Raw genomic sequence first — 19931 nt, forward strand, 5'->3', positions numbered from 1 at the left:
ACCACGATTTTTTCAATTTGTTGCTGTTCATGTTTTATGCTTTAAGGTTTTGTTTCAACTTGTTTCAGGTGACAAAGTTCCTATGTAGTCAAACTCAGCAATTTGAAGCTGTCTTATTGTTAGAGGACGCATCAAGTTATCCACTCTCTGAACAGCGAAAAAGTGATGATTTTCATTCTTTACACGCCACCTAACAATACAACCGATGGATCAAAATGCGATTCCTTTGACAAAATTCTTTTATCCCAAAAATTTGTAGTCGCAGGTTATTGGTGTTGATCAGGATATAGGAGAAACTTTGAAATATCTTTGACCGTGGAATTGAAAAACTTAAAGCCTGAAGTTATAGCAAGATGTTGACACAATCTATTTTCGCCATTAGCTAAGCGTTCTAAGAAATCGAATGAGTAATCGAATCGAATGAGTAAATCCATATAGTAAGATTAGAAATTGTTGATTTATTGCTAAGTTTTCAATCGCGATTAGTTAGTTCACTATATCGCGAGTCTACTGTATGAAATTGTGGATTGTAACAATTTTTTAACTGATCTTACTGAGACTATGGTATTTTTGTTGCTTATTTTTTAAGTGATAGTCCAATTTCTGTATATGGTTGATCAGTTAACTTTTATTTATATTCAAATGGGCCCCATGGTTTGTAATATTGTACTGGGTTTATCGTAAACTAACCCGAACTAAAAGGGATCCTACCTAATCGCTCCTGGAACTAGGTTCAGGAAACATTTGGTTGTAACTCACCAGGATCCGAGGCATCGAGGCTTTGCTGCGAGGCGGGCGGCTGCGAGAGGGGTCCAGGCGTCCCGGGCGACCTGACGTCGTCGTTCACAGGACCCCCGTAGCTCAGCGACGACGATGGGGGTCGCTGCAATCAGAAACAATACTTCGGTATAAATGATCACATCTTATCAATTTTGCGGCGAGGGCGTGGTGGTCAATGTGGTGTGTGTGTGTGTGTGTGTGTGTGTGTGTGTGTGTGTGTGTGTGTGTGTATGTGTGTGTGTGTGTGTGTGTGTGTGTGTGTGTACGCGCGGGTGTGAAGAAGGAATAAAAAATTAAAAAGTTCCACCGGGAGCTGAAATGACACACGGTCAAACAAATATCGGACTCAAAGGACCAACGGCCAACGAGCACATATGTCGTGAACACGGGCAAAGTTCAATAGCGAGATGAAAAAAGAGGTACCATATGGATCGGACAGTTACACACAGAGGTGTTAAAAAACCGTATCGAATTGCAGTGTCGGACGGGGAAAAAAAAAGAGTCCGTCATTGCGTCACAGTTCATTAAACAGGGACCGAACAGTTGGAATATCAATTAGGTGGCCGGTCGGCATGTACGGGGCACCTTGTATATGTTTTATTAAATATAACTAGGCGTGTAAAAAGCGATAAAAAAAGCGCGAACGAGTTAGCGCTGCGCCCGTAAACGCGCACCCCGATCAAGTGGGCCGTGGCGAACGTTTCCTACTTCCGTTTATCGACATGTGCACCACGCTCGCTCGACATAAACGTTGAACTATGTCGGTCCATTTGAAATTCATTTGACGGGACCGTTGGTTGAATGGACCTAATTTTTAACGACTAACTACACCGTACGCCTGTGTCAGTGCGGTTTGGAGGTGGCCATTCAAATTTAAAATAGGGACGATTTCGTATTCCGCTAAATGTTCGCATAATTAGAAACAACAATAAAAAAAAATCAAAACCCCCATCGTTTAGTAGTAATTCTTTTATAACTTACAAACTAAACTAATTGCAACCCACACCCTCCCCAAAAATAAAGAAACAGGATTAAAATAAATTTAAGAGCTATATGCGAGATGTTTTGGTACATTCTGTAAACCAAGTAAACATCCTCTTGAAAAACTACAATGAACGATTAATAATCATATATTTTTAAAAAAATCAAGTAAAAAAAAATGTCAACCAGCGGTTTGAGAATATGATCCTTACATTAATTTAAATATTGCACATAGGAAACATAATCTTCAAATGCACTTACCACAGAAAAACAATAAGCTGTTAAAATTTTGCCATGACAATGTTGAAATGTTCAATGTTTTAATTAAAAAAAAAAAGTACACAAAGAAAATGCGACACCTTCCACTCGTAGAACAACCAAAGCCTTAAAGTGCCGTGATTAAAAAAAAAAGGTTGGGCACCATTTCCTACGTTTGAGATTCGGGCAGGGCACTATTGCCCGGATTTAGCTTTTTCCTCTGTCTCGTGTTCTACGCCAAAGAAGCTCAGACCATTGAACGATTTAGGTATTCTAGGAAACACGTAGCGTAAAGGTTGCCGTGGCCGGTAGGCTAGCCGGGACGTAAGTCGAGAACGAGTGCGTGAACATTGTAAATATATATACCGTCAATGAGTGTGAAGGGAATAAAGAGGAAGATTCATTTAAAATGATTTAACCGAAGCAAGAATATAGGCCTAGTAGCCTTGTAGCAGGTTATCAGTGCTGATACAGGGATCGAGAGGAACTCTGGAGAAGCTGAAACCCATTCAAAAGACGTACGGGCCTAATGGATCGAAAAGTCTCAATGCATGGTCATAAAGGGAAGGGGAATAATACCAAATATTTTAGCATTTCCTAATTAACTAATCGCATTTAAATATATTTTCCCTATACACAGGTAATACTATAGTAGTAAATTTAACTTTCGAAACGAATAAAAAGGATTTGCAAAAGATGTGAATAAGAATAATAATAGCAACATTCACGGCATACTTCGTTAAATGTATGTTTTTCGTATATTATCCACGGGTGCGTTTTTCGCGTAGAATTTTTCTAGAATGAAATTTAAAAGGTCTCGGCATTAACTATTCAAAATCATTGACGTAAGTTGGTTATTAAAGTTTCATTTATATATGGCGCAGTGTATATCGACTTTGTTTCGATAAACAATCAAGATGATTGCAACAAATATGCTCCTTTGTTGTTTCATACATATTTTATCAAGTGAAAGATGACAACCTCTGTAACAACAAGACATTATTTATATCTAGCTTTCCACTAAGAAGATTTTGATTAATCAAAATTAAAGTATAAATTTTCATTTCTAGTATTAAATATTGGCGGCATAATCTCTCTGGCGAACGTTACAGTTTGTAAGGAACGCGGAGTTAGATGTTACATGTACGTAAACCCAGAGCTAGAAGCGAATGAATGAATAGGGTCTACCAGAGGTAAAGAATTTGACTGTTCAGGAACCGACGACCACTGTTAACATCACAATTAAATTTTTAGGTTTTCCTTCAAAACTTATATGTTGGCAGTTTTCCAGAATCTTTTAAAGGAAACCTGATGCCACCCAGGTAAGGAGGTTGGATGCGTCATCGCATTTTACCGTCAAATTCTATAAAAAGATTTCTAGTTATCGCGCAACCAACAGATAAATAATAAAATCCGGTATACGCGACTCCCGCAGTTTTCCCTAGTGGGTAACGTGACATGACACTCCACTTTTCGTGGGGAGGACTCATTCCTATGCAAAAATACGGTAACACGACACTTTGACGTCGAAGGCCTTTCCATTTCTATCTGGAATATTCATGAACTGCACGTAACACAATATCCCGCCAATATCAAACGAGGAAACTTACTAGGCAAGAAGCTTTTGATGATTCAAAACGAAATCATAAAAGCCAAATCATCTCGCAGAAATGCCGCGTGTAGGTTGGTATCGACGGAACGTAAATTGGTTCGGTAAGCAGTGGAAAATTAAGTGTGTGAGTGGCTAACAAAATGTGACGAACTTATGCGAGGAAACGGTCAAATAATACGCGTAAACTAACCATTTAACTTTAGGCAATCTGACAACACAATTAGGTCGTAAAACGAAACGCGAAATCTGCTACAGAATATGCTCGGTATACAGTTACGGCTATTGTGGGATCGTAACATTTTTATGGTTCCTGCGAAGAGCGAAGTCTATCTTCTGCCTCGCGCACGTTCGTATTTACTGGTTTTGAGCACAGATACTATAAAAATGATGTGTACTGCTCTTCGGAAAGTTTTATTTAGCGTTACATTTCATTTGATGTAACACGACTACGGGGATGGATTTAATAGATTTTGTCGTTTTAACAACTCAATAACAAGCACTTAGAAGTTTACCTAGGTTCATATCGCTAACTAGACTCTACTAATTTTGATAGTGGCGCATAGTTACCTCTAGCTTGGTTACCCCAGCTTTGAAATAATACCTGTAGTCATTAGCTTATGAGATGTACCAACAATCATAAAGTCGATTAACAAAAAAAACACGATTTCCTTATACCAGTTTTCAAGTCAACTAGAAAATGAAAACAATGCAAGATATTTTTTTCTTTTGTGACCTTACCTCAGATCCTTGATAACGTTGATTGCTAACCTACTATAGTAATAGGATAGGAGAAGAAGAATAAGTCCACAATAGCAGTTATGTTAAGCCGGAGCGTTCTGACTAGTAACATTGGTTGAAAGTAGGCAATTAAAGCGAGGTAGGTCGAAACTTATAGAATCTGATCTATCTGCGGTTTGCATTCCACTAAAACCTTACAACTGATGCCGAACCTCAGGAAGTATATTTGTGCCAGTGCGAATCTCCCATTCAACAGATTAAGTTTTAATAGACATGCTGATAAAGATTCAGGAAAAGGAGTGCGCAATTAGAAGATTCCTTCATGGATAACAGGGTGCAAAGCCCATCAGGGTAACGAAGGCTCGTCGAGGCGCATGAATGAACCAGAACTTTTTGGTGGGGTGGCTAAACCCATGGCAAAATAAACCATAAAAAAATCGATGGAAAGAAAACCCCGATATACCAGGATAAGGAATTTTTCAGCAGTTCGTCTGCCAGAATTTACAGCAGACTTGTCAAGCTACAAAATAAACGCCGCAACAGGCCTCTGCGGCTTAAGAGCTAATAGGAGTAAAAGAAAATACGCTTTGCCAATCGAGAATGGGTTTTCATCTGCTGCTAACCAAACTAACGAGCTACACCAAGGGGTCACTATCGAAGCTTTGGAGTGTATTAAAGGCGAACTTAGAGAAAGCTGTGGAGAGAGTCACAAGCGATACTTGATTCTTAATCTTGAATCTTAGACGATTCCCATGCAATTATACTTACATTGTGATCGACGTTTTTCATGATAAAACCCACTCGTTCCTTTCCTACTATCCACCACGGAAATTGAAGAAACGCGCGCCAATACCTCAGCATTGCAATCTAAAGTAATTTATTTTAAACGCGTCCCATTATATATTTATGCGCATCAGATACGTCCGATAATAGACGAGTTGCGTTTCATTTTAAAAATCATCGCTACAGTTAAACAAACTGTTTAAGTTCATTAAGTATTTATATGAGAGCGACGGAAAAATGATACTGCATGTGTATCGCCCGATGGCTGAGGTTAATGTAACTGAAAGCATCTGCTTTTAAATGGATATCCGAGTTATGCTACATATACGGTTGATTGAATCGATACTAAATAACGGTCCATTGAATTTAGTTTGCGTAATACGGATACGTGTGTCTCGTTTATTTGCATTTAACTGGATTCTGCAAAAGGTCAAAAAAACTTAATCACAAAGAAACGATGGCGACGCTTCGAATGGCAGATTGTCACGCGATGCGTTTTTCATTATGCGAGAGGGTGAATGGATAAAAGGATATTATTGTACGTGTTTTAGTTTATATCGAACGAAATTTAAAAAAAAATAAGCAACCGATAAGCAACATTTTTACTACTTAAGACATTTTCTATTGGCTGGAAATTACAACTTGTCTTATCTACTTATCATTGTATAAAGGTTATAGGCGAATAATAACTAAAACTGAAAACCAAAGTTATTTTAGATATGAAGGGGATATAACTATGCAACAATCGAGTATGCAAATTAGATTCAATACATAAAGAGTTTAAAAAGTTGATGGAAAGCTTATAAGGTATTCGCAGAAATTCAAAAGAAACAGGGCTCTCCAACAAAGAACAAAGTGATAATAGCTCTTTTTCGTTCATACCTACAGATCTAATACGTTTTAATCGTTCAACTACGTTGTGTTTCAAACTCTAATATAACGGGGCCACTTACTTAAACCTTTTATCCACCTCAACGACAACGACAACCAGATGCGGATGAAGGGATTGAAATGAGAATAGTTGATAACAACCTTTGCTTTCAAAATAAAATAGAAAAAAGAAACAATTAAATTAATGTTTTAAATACATTTTTGAACATTTGAGTCGTAGTAATTAAAAAAAGAACAATTGAATACGTTTACCAATAAAGAGCGCAATGCTTCAGCCTCAGCAGTGTAAGTATGTGCTGAAACAGACTTTTTAATTATATTTTAAACGACAAACAAAATAAGGAAAACGTATATGGTCTAATTATATGGCGAATTACTTCGGCGGCTAGATTTACGACACCCGGGGTCCATCAGCGACGAGGCCATAAATCAATTGAGGAGGAAGCTCCTCGGCAGTGACCTACATGCAAGAGATCAAGATGGTCTACGACAAGATTTTATACGTAATACGCTTTTAATTGACAGCATAATAACAGGTCTGTTTACGTGTTGTCAGCGAGAATGCAAACATATTTATTAGAGGGGAGGCGTGGGTGTGTCCGCCGGTGAGATTATTGATGTTCATTAAATTACTGCTGCACTTTCCCTAACGTTTACTTCGCGTTGATGTCGTCCGAGCTCGGGAGTTAGATCCTTTCTTTAGACTAGGTAGTTGTAATTTCTTATCGCGAACCTTGAAGATATTTAACAGATTGGTGGCGCTAGTTATCTTGACAATTAAAAAATATTGGTCATTGGCCAGTAGACGAAAATTTGATCAGGAATAGTGCAAGTGGTTGGGGGATGTTTTAGACATGTCAATATATAATAATACTTATAAATCACAGCTGCAACAAAGTATCTGTCATTCCTGATTACATGTACAACAATACAACTGCAGAGCACGACTACAGTACAGAAATGGAAGGAAGACTAGGAGCTCTAAAGAGAAACACTGGTTCCGTTATCCAAGGAAGATATCCTAATTTTTATTAGCTGATGTATTAGATATTTATATAAAGATGGAAGGGTAACTTGCTAATTGGGCTTAATCCCTAACTTGCATATGACATTATTCCTGTATTCTGACTATATTACTGACTGACTATATTACTTAGAGTAAAGATTACTTCATGTGTTCCTTCCAGGTGGATTAAACTGAAACTGAAAGTAGTCACATGATCTGAAATTTAACCTAGGAGCGATATACCCCAGAGATCAGAGAAGCCATTCATCAAGTCCCTGGAAATCGACACTTAGCATAAAGCAATGCTTAACGCTAGCATTAAATGTAGAAGTTATGAATGAAAATCTTTTCACTTCTCCATATATAAATTGACGCTGTCACTAATAATTAAAATTTCTAACCAACTAACTGAATCATTGCTTTTTGTGAAATTACATAAATATATATTTTATCGGAACTGTTTTGAAAGAACTGCAATTCACAAGGACATGAAAGCTTTAACAAGAAATTAACGTAATAAGGAAGGAAACGCTTTTTTCGTATTTGAATGCGGGAAGAGCGAGATTAAGTTTACCAACGAGAGCCATCTGATTTGTTTAATTTAGTATGACCGGTACATTGGTTCCGTAACCAGATTACCGAAGGGAAGGGTAAGGATTTTACATTTGAATAATTCCGTTTGGACGAGTACGAAGTTGATTTAATATCGCAGCAGCGAATGGTAGCGGCGTAGATTTCCACCCTCCCGGATCGGGTAATTGACTTTTAACTAAATGCTAGAAAATGGATAAGTCCTGTACAGAGGGGACTAACAAATCTAATCTACGCGTCAGTCGAATTACGAATTAGCGAATCTCGGGGGATTCGGCCGCCCCTCATGCAAATAGCAATTGGCCACTTACGGACTAATGCGAGTGTTGTATGCAGATTGAAGCTTCGCAACCCCGTCATCATCCGGTTTAGTGTCTTGATCCGATTTCGGCGTTGACAAACCGACAACAGGGTCGCCAACTCGGACACAGATTTATTTAATTTCCGCCTTCGCGAGGCGAATGCCTCAACAGTGCGGGTGTTAATTGCAAGCAATGAGATGTCGACGTTGGCCCATGTGGGCAGCCGTAATGAAATCAACGCGACCGTTCATTGATGTCGTTGTAGTGTGATAGAGGCTTCCGATCGCTGCAGCTTTTTATATACTATTTGATCATGGTAAATTTATTTGTATTTTGATTGCAAAGTGAGAAGTGAAATGAACTCTAAGAAAAATTTACCTGAACTAAGTCAAAGATTATTCAAGTTAGTGAACATTATGGACCCAATGAGAAGTGAACGTCATATTGCCCGGTTAAAATATCGAAATCGGAAAGTCATGTTAAATTTCCTTACAGGCAGACATTAAACAAGAGCGAACCAGTTATTCATTAAACTTTCAGAACAACTTCAATTTACTAGGTTGGCAATAGCGCATCCCGCTTCAAATGTGCGAAGACTGTATGGCGACTAGAATATATCCCCAGTTGGCAACATCGAAGAACATAAAGAATGAAAACTAAAATTTTGACTACCATTCGTTCAATTAACCAAGTAAGAAAAGCCACTTTTTATAATAAAACATAATTAAAAATATATACGTCCATTCAAACGGACATAATAATAATAATAATAATAAATTGCCTTTATTGTTGTATATTGTCATATACAAATATACAGTAAAGAAGAGGCGAAGTCTATCAAAAGCTACTCCACTTAAATGTTTAAATTGAAAACTAAATAGGAAGTTATAATTACATTGATAAATTAAATATAGTATAATAGATAAATGTAATAGTAATATGGAACAATTGAAAGTTATTAAAAGTAAAAATAAAAAGAATAACATTGAAAATCAAATTATGTGAGAAGTTAACAGTTTCAACCGGAAATATTTTTTAAAGAATTTAATTGAATATGACATTACTGAATCGGATATACTATTAAAAATTACACACATTACAGCGTTATAACGGTAAACGGTAATTTAGCTCGTAAGTAGGACGGATTGGATGTGCTAATAATTTGGAAAACCATAGACCCCAAAAAGTACTTGAAAGTACTGTCAATTTTTATCCAGTTAAGTTCCTGGATTTTACCGTATTCAGCGAACTCGAATGCATCCCCTAGTACCGCCGAAAATAACGAAATCGCAAAATCGATTTCCTGATTATTGAAATATAAAAAACGAAACGTTTACGAAATGTTAAATAATCCTATCGTTTTCCGCGACTCCGAAAACCCCCGGAATCGCCCCCAAAACCCCGAAATTCCAATTTCGTATCCTGATGATGGCTATCTCGAGAACGAAATAACGGGGCCATATTCGTGATCAGCGCACCCCAAAACCCCCGGAACCACCCTCAAAACCCGGAAAGTCCAAAATCGATGTTCTGATGATGGATTGCTCCGAAACGAAACGTTCGACTTGAAAAATGACGTCATTTTCGAAAATAACTCGACCATATTTACCTTAGAACGCAATCACTTTTCACCTAAATCTTTTTTTTCGAAAAATCGAAATCTAGCTCGATTGGATGTGCTAAACCCCAAAAAGTACTTGAAAGTACTGTCAATTTTTAGCCAATTAAGTTCCTGGATTTTGTGGGAAATCCTATCAAATTTACGCAAGCCGAATATCTGCAACAGCTGTTTTGAATTTTTTGCAATCTATATTTATTAATACTATCAAGACATGGGTAATAGAGGACTAAACCATAGTTCCTAATCGAATGAACAAGTGATTGAGCTAAAAGTTTCCGTAAACTGAAATTAAGGACAGTTCTATGCCTGTATAAATGGCACAAAAACTAAATAAGACATTGCAACCAAAGGGACATTTAATTTAAGAAATTCACAAATAGCAGAAGGACCAATTTCGGTACTATATCTTAGGAAACAGAAAATTCTTCCACCATTTTTAGCTATAGATTCACCTATCTCTTTTCTAGGTTTCAATTAATGATTTAATGCCGGAGTTTTAATAAATTTTAATGATATAATATGCCAGAAGTGCAGAATAGGTAACAAAACTGACGTCGTAAAATGACACTTTCCGCAGGCTCGATCGGTGTATAATTGGGTAGTTTTGAGAAAGGAGTACAAAAAAATAATTTCCCAATCTTCCGTATTCTGCAATGATATCTATTGATAAGTGACGACAAGCATATACAGGCTGTTGATCGTCTCGCGCACGTACAAAATGTTCGTATTGTTCGGTGTACCCGGACACGCCTAAGGAGGTGATAAGGATAGATACCGAAAGGTTTTCGAAACTGTTATTTGTTTTGTACTTGCCAGGTCGATTTTCGTACGACGTTTTGATTTTGTTTTTCAGCAGGAATGAAACAATTAAAAGTAACCACTTTGTGTGCGCAATAAACACCACTCAAATAGACTATTCGGACCCGGGCTATGAGACTCCCAAACTTGACGCTCAGGAAGCGAATTGTTAGCTTAATTCTTTTATTTGCCGCGATTATTTTTAAACTTTACGACGGCATGCGTTACCGTGCCACCATAAATCTTCACGAGTAATTAGTTTTTACGTACGTTACACTTCAAGCGGCGTAGTTCTGGTGCGGTAATATGATGTTTTGGGTCATAACGTCAACGGCGCTGCGTATTGAATTACGGGCCCGCACGTGAACGCATGCTTAACTTTAAAGAAATTAGCTGTCGCGGGGAGATTGAGCCCCGCAACCATCGCATTACTTAGTTAATTGGAAAACTGCCTTTAAGTACTAATTTAACCAACAGTTTTTGTTCATCTAAGTAGCGTAAACAACTTTAATGTATGACTGGCTTTACGTTACTGTCTATTTATATACGGTTCTGACACTAGAGGGAGGACTGACAAAAGCGACACGAAAATTCACTAGTCTGAAAATTTGGTGGACGCTAAATATTTAGTTCGAGAAAAATTAAGAGGAACGTGTACACTTACGTGGTAACGATCGGCACAATCCAGCAAAACGTGGTAGAGTTCTCCAAACAATATACCATTTTTACAACATAATCCGGCGTTTTACTTTAGTAAATTTTTATGAAAAGTCTAACCACAGGCCTACTTCGCTGGGGTTTATCTTTGTAACCCTCAATAAATAGATTCGGAATTCCACAATGACGTTCGAAAACCGTACTTCATTGCTACATGCATACAAATGCTTAAAGCTGACGGATTTGTTAGAGTTTCATAGATGAGATTCCTCGATTATTATCGAGGCATGCAGTGAAAAATCTATTATTAGTCTTAAACCCTACTTTCAAAATACAGCAGTCCGCACGGCACAGTTCTTGTCGGCTTAAATATGGCCGTGGCTTGTGGTACACGTGCTGAAAAAAATGGTCCCTTCCGCTTTACCACAGGCTGGTCTTAACCTCATTCCGAAATGAAAAATATAAAAGGTTGTATAAATGGTATATATTTTGGAGAACTCTACCGGTGAACGCGCACACTTGCTGCTTCACAGCAAGAGAGACCAGACAAGAGAACGACAACTTCTAAGTCGTTTCGATATGCGCACGACTCGCGAGACCAGGGAGGATTTATCTTAACGTACAAGTACCGCGCATAGGCAACTTGGAATAGTTAAACACTACTATTCCAGCAAAGAAAATTTAATTACAACTAAATTTAATCTAATAATATATGTGCGCGGCTGTAACACTAATTAAATATTTATTCCAGTGGAGTAACTCCCGATATGGAAGCGGAAAGGCACGAGCACCGAAGGGGGTAACCACAAGACATTAAAACAGAAAAAACGACACACCTGTTTTTGTGATATTCTGAATGCACTATATTATAAGTAAATGGGTTTACTTTTTAGAATCATAAACACTTAACTACTATACTTTTTATAAAACTTCTGGATTCCTCCTGCGTCGGTTCTTGGTGATTCGAACTAGCTAACGCTTCATCGATCATCCTGTTGGCTTCTTCAGAGCTTGACTGAAACTGGCTCGTATTAACAGTAGCCTGTGGAAATTTCTTTGAAAAATACTTAATTATTATTCTTTCAAATCCAACTTATAAATAAACACTCAAAACCTAATAAATCACCAAATCTTTCAGATAACAGTAACAACGCCCAAAGGTGAATCTTAAGTATAAGAAATATAAACAAAAAATTAGTTTCTAATTTTCCGGAAATTACAAAAATGAAATATATTACAGCAACAAAATGGAAATTCTTTCTTGATTTGAAATCTTAAACCGAACACTGAAAAAGTTGAAAAAAAACGAACCAAAAGGATTAGTGAAGAAAGCCACTGGAACCTTAGATATAATAGGAAGAAGAAGTCGGTTCATTATATGGCAAGCGTTGGGTAAACCATATTATCGTCTAATAAGAATAACGAAGATGATCATTGGCTAAAAGAAAATAAACACTCTTTACATGAAAATTAAAGCGTAAAAGCAAGATAGACCTGTAACTTTCAAACTAATGGAGTAACGTAACTATTTACAAATGTTCTACATCTTAAAGATTTCCGTCCATAACATCATTTAGACAATTTTAAATCTTTTTTTACAGATCCTGTAATTTTTTCTTAATTGGTACAAATGGAGAACAATTATAACTGAAGTGAGATGAGAGAGAAGGGAAGAGAAGAAGAAATGGGGTAGAAGCGATAGAGTGAAAAACAAAACAAGAGCTTCTATTTGATTAGGGATGAGTTAGAACCGTTGACGTCATATGCAAAAGAGATCCAACAAGCCGTTATGTAATTGAGATGATTCTAGTCTTTTTTTGTGCTGAAAATTTACCTTTCTAACATACCTATGTTCCAAGTTATAATTTACCACAATGTGTTGATGATTTCTATGGTCATCCGAAAGTCTACCTCTCTAACCGTGATTTCTAAACCCCAAAAATGTAAGTTGTGTTTAGACTTATCAAATTTTATTAAAATGCAGCGATCGTAGTGCCATAGTTAATTTGTAGAATCAATAGCCCGGTTAAAATCAGTTTGATCCTGTCAACATTGTATAATTGAAGTGGGGAGAACATTAGAAGTCAAAGCTTTACAAATACCACCCGATTTTTAATACAAAGCAGGAATAAACATGCAACACGAACAACGAAAGCGCGTAAAATTTGAAGAGAAAATTCGTATTATTCCCTTCACATAATATTTAATCTATTTAATTTATGGAGTCAATTTAGTCGTATCGGTTGCGTTCGGGAAAACGTCGCTGGAAATATTCAGGTGTTGCTCCGCGTTATCGGAAAACGGAGCGCGGCACCTGAGCCGAAAGGGAGCCATACATCACCCGTCCAGAGATTTGGGATCGGATAGAATAGAGCCACCGAGGGAAACAGGATATGAGCGCCGTGGAGGCGTCGGCACTGCCATCCCACCACGGTGCCGACGCCGGCGATATATCACACCGACAAATTAAATTATCCTGTTTTCTGCGATAAGACCGGACTACCGAGAACGCCGTGTGCACTTTTAACCCTCCCACCCACACCGTTCCCGCCTTTCCGTTTTCCACCGTTCGAAACTCGTATTTAGGTAAACCGGAGAGATTAAAAATAGGCACGCAAGCAGCAAGAACATGAAAAAAGCGAACTTGGGAAAGACATCGACTTTGGGTTTCTCATGGTTCCTACTTGGGAACGGTTCAAGTTACCCTTCGACACGTGGACTAGCTGGCGATTCTAAACTGATTCTGAGTAAAAAACAAAACGATTACCATCAACTTTCTAACACGAAGTTTAAAACGGAAAAAACTATCCGTTTTCAAGAATTCTTAACAACAGACAATTGTGACACGAAGGAATATTTTTGCACCTTACTTGCAGCGGCGTCCATAAATGATGGCAAAGAAATGTTACGAAGAGATTGACATTCATAACTTTAAAAGCTCTTAGTGAGTTTTAAAAAAAGCTGCCAATTTCTATGATAAATAGGATATTGGTATTGGGACACAATGCCGACAAAACTTAAGTTCAAAATAATTTAAAACAACATGTTTGCTTCATAGTTGGCAACTGAACTGCCAGAGTTCGTTCTCACTTCTAAAAATTATATAATTTATTAATTCGATCAGCTTTGCTTGATAGAACCTCAAATAACTCAAAAGCCGGCAACTTTATTTACTTTAAACAAGAGTAAAGTAAAGATTGTAAAGTTATTCCGTATAAAAATTAAGTTGGAGGGTAAAATAAGTGACACACCACTCCCCTTAACAAAAAATATTTAAATTTAGTTTTTGATATTCTATTTGGAATAGAAATTAGAGAAGCGTTTTTTAAAACACCATGTAATAAAATAGTATATTATGCAACAAGTGCGGTAAACGGAATTTGAATCACGAGTATATTTGGGACGAGCGGAGCGAGTATTTAATAAACTAGTGACTTAAGAAATTTATTGCTTTTCCGACTTATGCCACTGTTGAAAATTACTTACGTTTCTCACGTCTTTAAGGTTCCGGTTGATATTTTACAAGGGTTTGTGTAAAATATTATACAGTTTCAATTAGAGTTATGAACATCTCAAAAAATGGCCCAAGTTAACAATTAAATGCTTAAAATTTAAAATACTTTACATTCAGAGAAATTATTAAACTAGATCACGGATTGTTGTGGGTGTATAAGGTGTCAACGTTTAAAATGGTCGACATTTAGCTGATTTTATATATCTCGCTGTGATTATCTATTTATTTATTTATCTCAACGGCTGAGCCAATTTACAAAAAAAGAATACAATATATAAATATATAAATAAATAAAACATGGGAAAACACCAATTTAGGTAAAAAGCTTCTTTTAAATAACCATGTAAAAAACATAAAAACAAAAAAAAGACACAATAATTTTGACTTAAATGATGGAAGACCGCTAGCAAAGGGATCAAGGCAGCAGTGATTAAATATTCTCAAGGTTCGAGTTAACGGAGAAAAATGGATATAGTTGACGTGATGAAATGGAATACAAAACATTGGCAAGTTTTGACTTCTTTGGTAAATGTTAAAATCAATGGACTGATATCGTAGTAGGTTCTTCTAATTTTAAAACCACTGATCATAAAAGGGTCATCATAATTAATGTTGTCGTAGATATTTAAACCTGCTTTACATAATAGGGATCTCAGAAATGCCATCTGAACAGTCACCAATCTATTAATGTGATATCTTCTGATATCACCCTGTATAATTAGTAGCCCAACTAACTCAATACATACATTATAGCATTATCTGTAAAATAAAAATGAAAAAAAAATTAACAACTTCATTAGAAGCGAAAGATGATGATCTATGACTCGACTTGCAAAATATGATACACGGTGTTCCATTTAAATTTTGAAACACAGTCCCGGCTCCCAGAAAATCGGACACCAAGAATAATGAAACTTTAATAACCTAAAATTTTCTGCAAAAACACAAACTTTAACTTTTTTTTATAAATTCTCGACATTTCGAGTTCAAGCGATCTTATATGAAACACACTAATAATTAAAACTTTTTAGGAATATTTTAACGAAACTCAAAATAGGTAGGACTGGTTATGCCGGAAGATCAAGAAGAACCAGTACTTGCAAATCTTCTGGATTCCTCCTCGGTTGTTGATAAATCGAACTTGCTAACGTCTCGCCAATTATCCTGGCCCAGTTTCAGTTAAGCTCTGAAGAAGTCAACAGGTTGATTGGCAAAACGTCAGCAAGTTCGATTCATCAACAACTGACGCATTAGGAATCCAGAAGATTTGTAAATAGTATTACAGTGGAGTGTGGAAGTTTCTTTGAAAAATTAAGGAGAACCAGGATACCAAAATTATTTTATGATTCATTACTTTTTCTTTCCTCCATTCAACGCTCTGAAATAAAAAAAGTTCGAAACCAAAAGTAAATTAGAGCAATAATTGAATCCGCTCGGAATCATAGTAAGTATTCTTTGAGGTTTAGGTCGATCCTGCTACTCATACGATAGAAGAGATTATCAGATCGATTGTCTATTCCGCACATGACTCGATTATTCTGTTTACAAACAGCGCGTGGTCGTGTCGAGCATATGAAACGGCAGCCACAGAACGACCAATTCAAGGAGTAGACAAGCGGAGAAATCCGCTACATTCAATCGGGACGTTTACGACCGCAACACTGTTTCACTGGCATTGTCACATCATCGCTATAATGTTTCGAAAGATGTTTATTGATGTTTGAGTTTTTTGAGTACCGTCGTATTATGAATTCATGCAATTGGCAGACACTCGACTGCATTAAGTTTTAATAACGCAATTTGCAACTAAACTAACAAAATAAATAAATTACTTAAGTACGTATGTGATCTTGTGTTAACTGCTTAATTATAGTGATATCAGAATTTAAATAGGCTGAACAGAATGTGACCATAATACGGAGATAAATTTTGGGGGTAAAGTAGTATCATCGCATAGCCCAAATAAAAGACATTTTTTTAAATCTGTGGTTTTGAAGCACCTGCTAAAGCCAAAAAGTTATTTCGAACACTTTTCGATATAGAAATTGACGAAAATGCTCATCTGGTGTTGTTAACTGTAGAATTCAGGTAGTTTTTGGAGAAAATAGTAATGGAAAAGCAGATTTTAACCGAAAATTGATCGAAATTTGCTTGAATAAAGTGGCAAAGAAAATATGTGCTTGGCAAATTTAACCAATGTCTTCATAAGGCACAATGAATAAATAAACTAAAAGTAAATCACAAACTTGGCAGGCGCGTTTTTAATTAATATTTAGAGATTTACTGTTACCACTAGTGTACAATCACGAGAACTTGGTCTCTAATGCACATAATAAGTCTCCAAATTTTATGCACTCGCTATTCTTAAAACTTTTCGAAATACTTTTGACCGAGAGAAATGACATTCTAATTGAATATACATGAAGCATATAACCAGCGGATCCTTTGGGACATCTGGATCTACGTTTTACCGTGTTTGGGCGTTACATTGAGATGAGAAAAATAGTAAGGTAATATTGACAGGAATACTGAATTGGAGTTACACCTAATTACTCCCACTGCAAAAGACGTTAATTTCTAATGCACTCCATGGTCTCCAAATTTAACAGAGTCACTATTCTTAAAACTTTTCAAAATATCATTGATAAAGACATTAGAAAGGAGAGCTGTGTGTACAATTAAAAAATCCGATGCTTGTGGGTCACCGGGACCCAACTTTTTGTGTTACATTGAGAAGGGGAGAGTAGTAATGTTAAGATTGTTTGCCATATTTATGCACTCACTATTATTCAAACTTTGCGAAATATCGTTGACAAAAATATTGAAAAGGAGAAGTGAATTCTGCTTCGTTGAGGAACATTAGTGCAATGCGTCTAGAGACATTAAGTGTTACCTGGGTCAAGTAAGAAGGTTAATAGGAGTGACCAGCAACAAGTAAAGTTTGATAACGATATACCGTTTTTACAACCTTTTATGGTTTTGACTTGGGAATGAGTTTAAGACCCACCTGTTGTAAAGCAGAGAAATTTTCTTTGATTAAACTGTTAGATTAATTCCTATTAGTGTGCTTTTTATAAATCTTGCTAAAACAGTCCCTACTTGCAGTAAATCAATGTCAATTTGCCCATTAGTTGATCTCCTATATTAAAAATACATTAGAAAGCTTAGACTGATATCCAATTTAACATAACCACATAACGACTCTAAAATATTTTCCTAAGAAAGCAATACAAAATCTTGTTGATTATAATAGATGTTTTCCCAGTTTGCTATTGGTTGATTTAGGAGGGGGTTGGTGAAATCGGAGTATTCAATCAGTTTTATGAAATAGCATTTTCTTAGCCGTCGAAGTTTTGCAGTTATTTCTATTCCATCTTGTATTTGTAATTAGTAATTACCAACTTACTGTTATTCAATTGTTTTTCAAAACTCAGTATGCCATTTTTATTGAGGTACTGTATACATTTTATTACAATTTATTTGTTACCAAATACTAACAAATACAAATACAATTTTGTTACTCACTTGCGATGTCCAATGACGAAGAAGTTGAGATTGTGGTCGACATCTGGGAAAATGCAGCCAGAAAATTAATATGCCAGAGTACGTGGCATAGTTCTGAATGGTGTCCAAGAATGAAAAACGCGAAAAGATTGTGGGGTCCCAAAAAGTCTACTTGACATGCACCATGCCGAAATAGTGAGCGTTTTGGTTAGTTGAATGTGCCATATTACATGCGGGCTCTGAAGCTTTATTGCTTTCTGCAAAAGATGTCAAAGAAGCAATGGTTGACTATCACGAAAACATGACTGACAGCAGCATGGTTTTCTGAACAAGTGCTTCCCAAGATTCCACAGTGTTGTCGTGATGGACAACGTCAGTTACCATTCTGCACAAGCGGAAAAATTACCAAATTCATCATATACTAAAAAAGTTATTCAAAAAGAAGCAGTTATTGCAAGTTCTTAAGACAGGAACGTTTGATAAGAAGTATAATGTGGACAAGCTGTCCATGGAGCGAGGATTCAAAGTTGTCCCTCTTCGACCATATCATTACAATTTTAATCCGATAGAACTGACAGCCGAGACCCAGTTTGAGAAAAAACAAGAAATTTAGAAAGATCTGGTTCTATTTCAAACAAATGTGTAGAACATGTAATCGAAGAAGAAAATGTTTAGAGTCCGGTGATGATAGCGATTATTTTGATACAGAATAACTTTTTGCTCTATAATTATTCTAACATTTTTTTGTTGCTAAATTTACTCCTTCATTTATATTTATAATAAACATTTAAAGTAAGAATGGATTTTTCACTGCATGGGCTAATAATAATCGAGGAATCTCACCGATGAAACTTTGCACAAATCAGTCAGGTTTTAGCATTTGTATGCACGAAGTACGGTTCTGGAAGGTTATTGTGGAATTACTAATCTATCTGATCTATTGAGGGTTACAAAGAAAAACCCAAGCGAGGTCAGTATATCGTTTGGCGAACTATAAAGGAGCACTTTTAGTATACAGCACGGCCAAATGCAACTCCGTCGGAAGCAAATACTTTCGGGTCGCGCCTCGTATGCGCAGCCGTCCGATAAAGTTTGCGCGTCGAATGTTCCGTCGCTTTAAACCGTGGAGAGATCCGTTTTATTTTCTTCCTGATACAATTTGCATCGTCTCAGAATCACTTAGACGGAGAAAATCGTCCCCGCGTGGTGTTTCTCCGCACCGCTTTTATTGGGGCATTATCATTTTATTGACTTCAAATAGCTTGTAAAACGCAGAGCTTCGGAGTCGAGAGCCGAGCGCGGGAAACGATTCCCTCGAAACGGCCTAATTCAGGAGACAGTGATGGCTTGTAATCGCCGTCGAGCTTCCCTTCTTGCAAACAGGTGGATTTGTTCAATTTATTACGAGGACCGACAAAAGAAACATCTGCTACAACTATATGCGTTCGCGTACGACGACTATATATACCGGATGGGTGTGCGGGTTATTGAATTAGACACTTAGCACCGGCGGTAGACCGGTGCGTAATAAACGTATCGATCGGATAATGGTACAATTTACCGTGAAAATGGGGGTGTGTGTTTTCTTCTTGGCCGAACGTGGGGGCTGAATTATGAGTTGCCGGGTTAGCAGAAGGAAGCAGCGCCCGAGACGCCGCCGCGCCGCCACCGGACCATCTATCAATCGTATTCCTCCGGCAGGATTGTTTCCGGCTGCAACGGACTAATGGTCCCAGTGGCCAAAGTAAACTTCGCAAGAGAAACAGTTTAATGGAATCCGGGACCGTGGGGACCATTAAAATGAAATACTGGGCACGGACCGAACGGACACGCTCCGTCTTTTCTTTTTGCCCTCCTCCGTTCCGATGTTTTCCTATTTGCGTTGCAACAATGGC

At 37.1% G+C, this 19931-nt stretch overlaps 1 protein-coding gene across 1 annotated transcript in view; it reads right to left on the reverse strand.

The window, feature by feature from the left end:
* Positions 1-774: 774 nt before the first annotated feature.
* The window catches only part of LOC132699709 (homeobox protein homothorax-like), a 134068-nt gene continuing 114911 nt past the window's right edge, over positions 775-19931 (reverse strand). Inside the window, exon 8 of the mRNA XM_060666564.1 lies at positions 775-901. Within this exon, the coding sequence (XP_060522547.1) occupies positions 890-901 (12 nt within the window). The 3' untranslated portion in view covers positions 775-889. The remainder of the gene's footprint in view (positions 902-19931) is intronic.

This window comes from Cylas formicarius, unplaced genomic scaffold (genome assembly GCF_029955315.1).
Source record: "Cylas formicarius isolate icCylForm1 unplaced genomic scaffold, icCylForm1.1 PGA_scaffold_10__41_contigs__length_53128322, whole genome shotgun sequence".
NCBI lineage: Eukaryota > Metazoa > Arthropoda > Insecta > Coleoptera > Brentidae > Cylas > Cylas formicarius.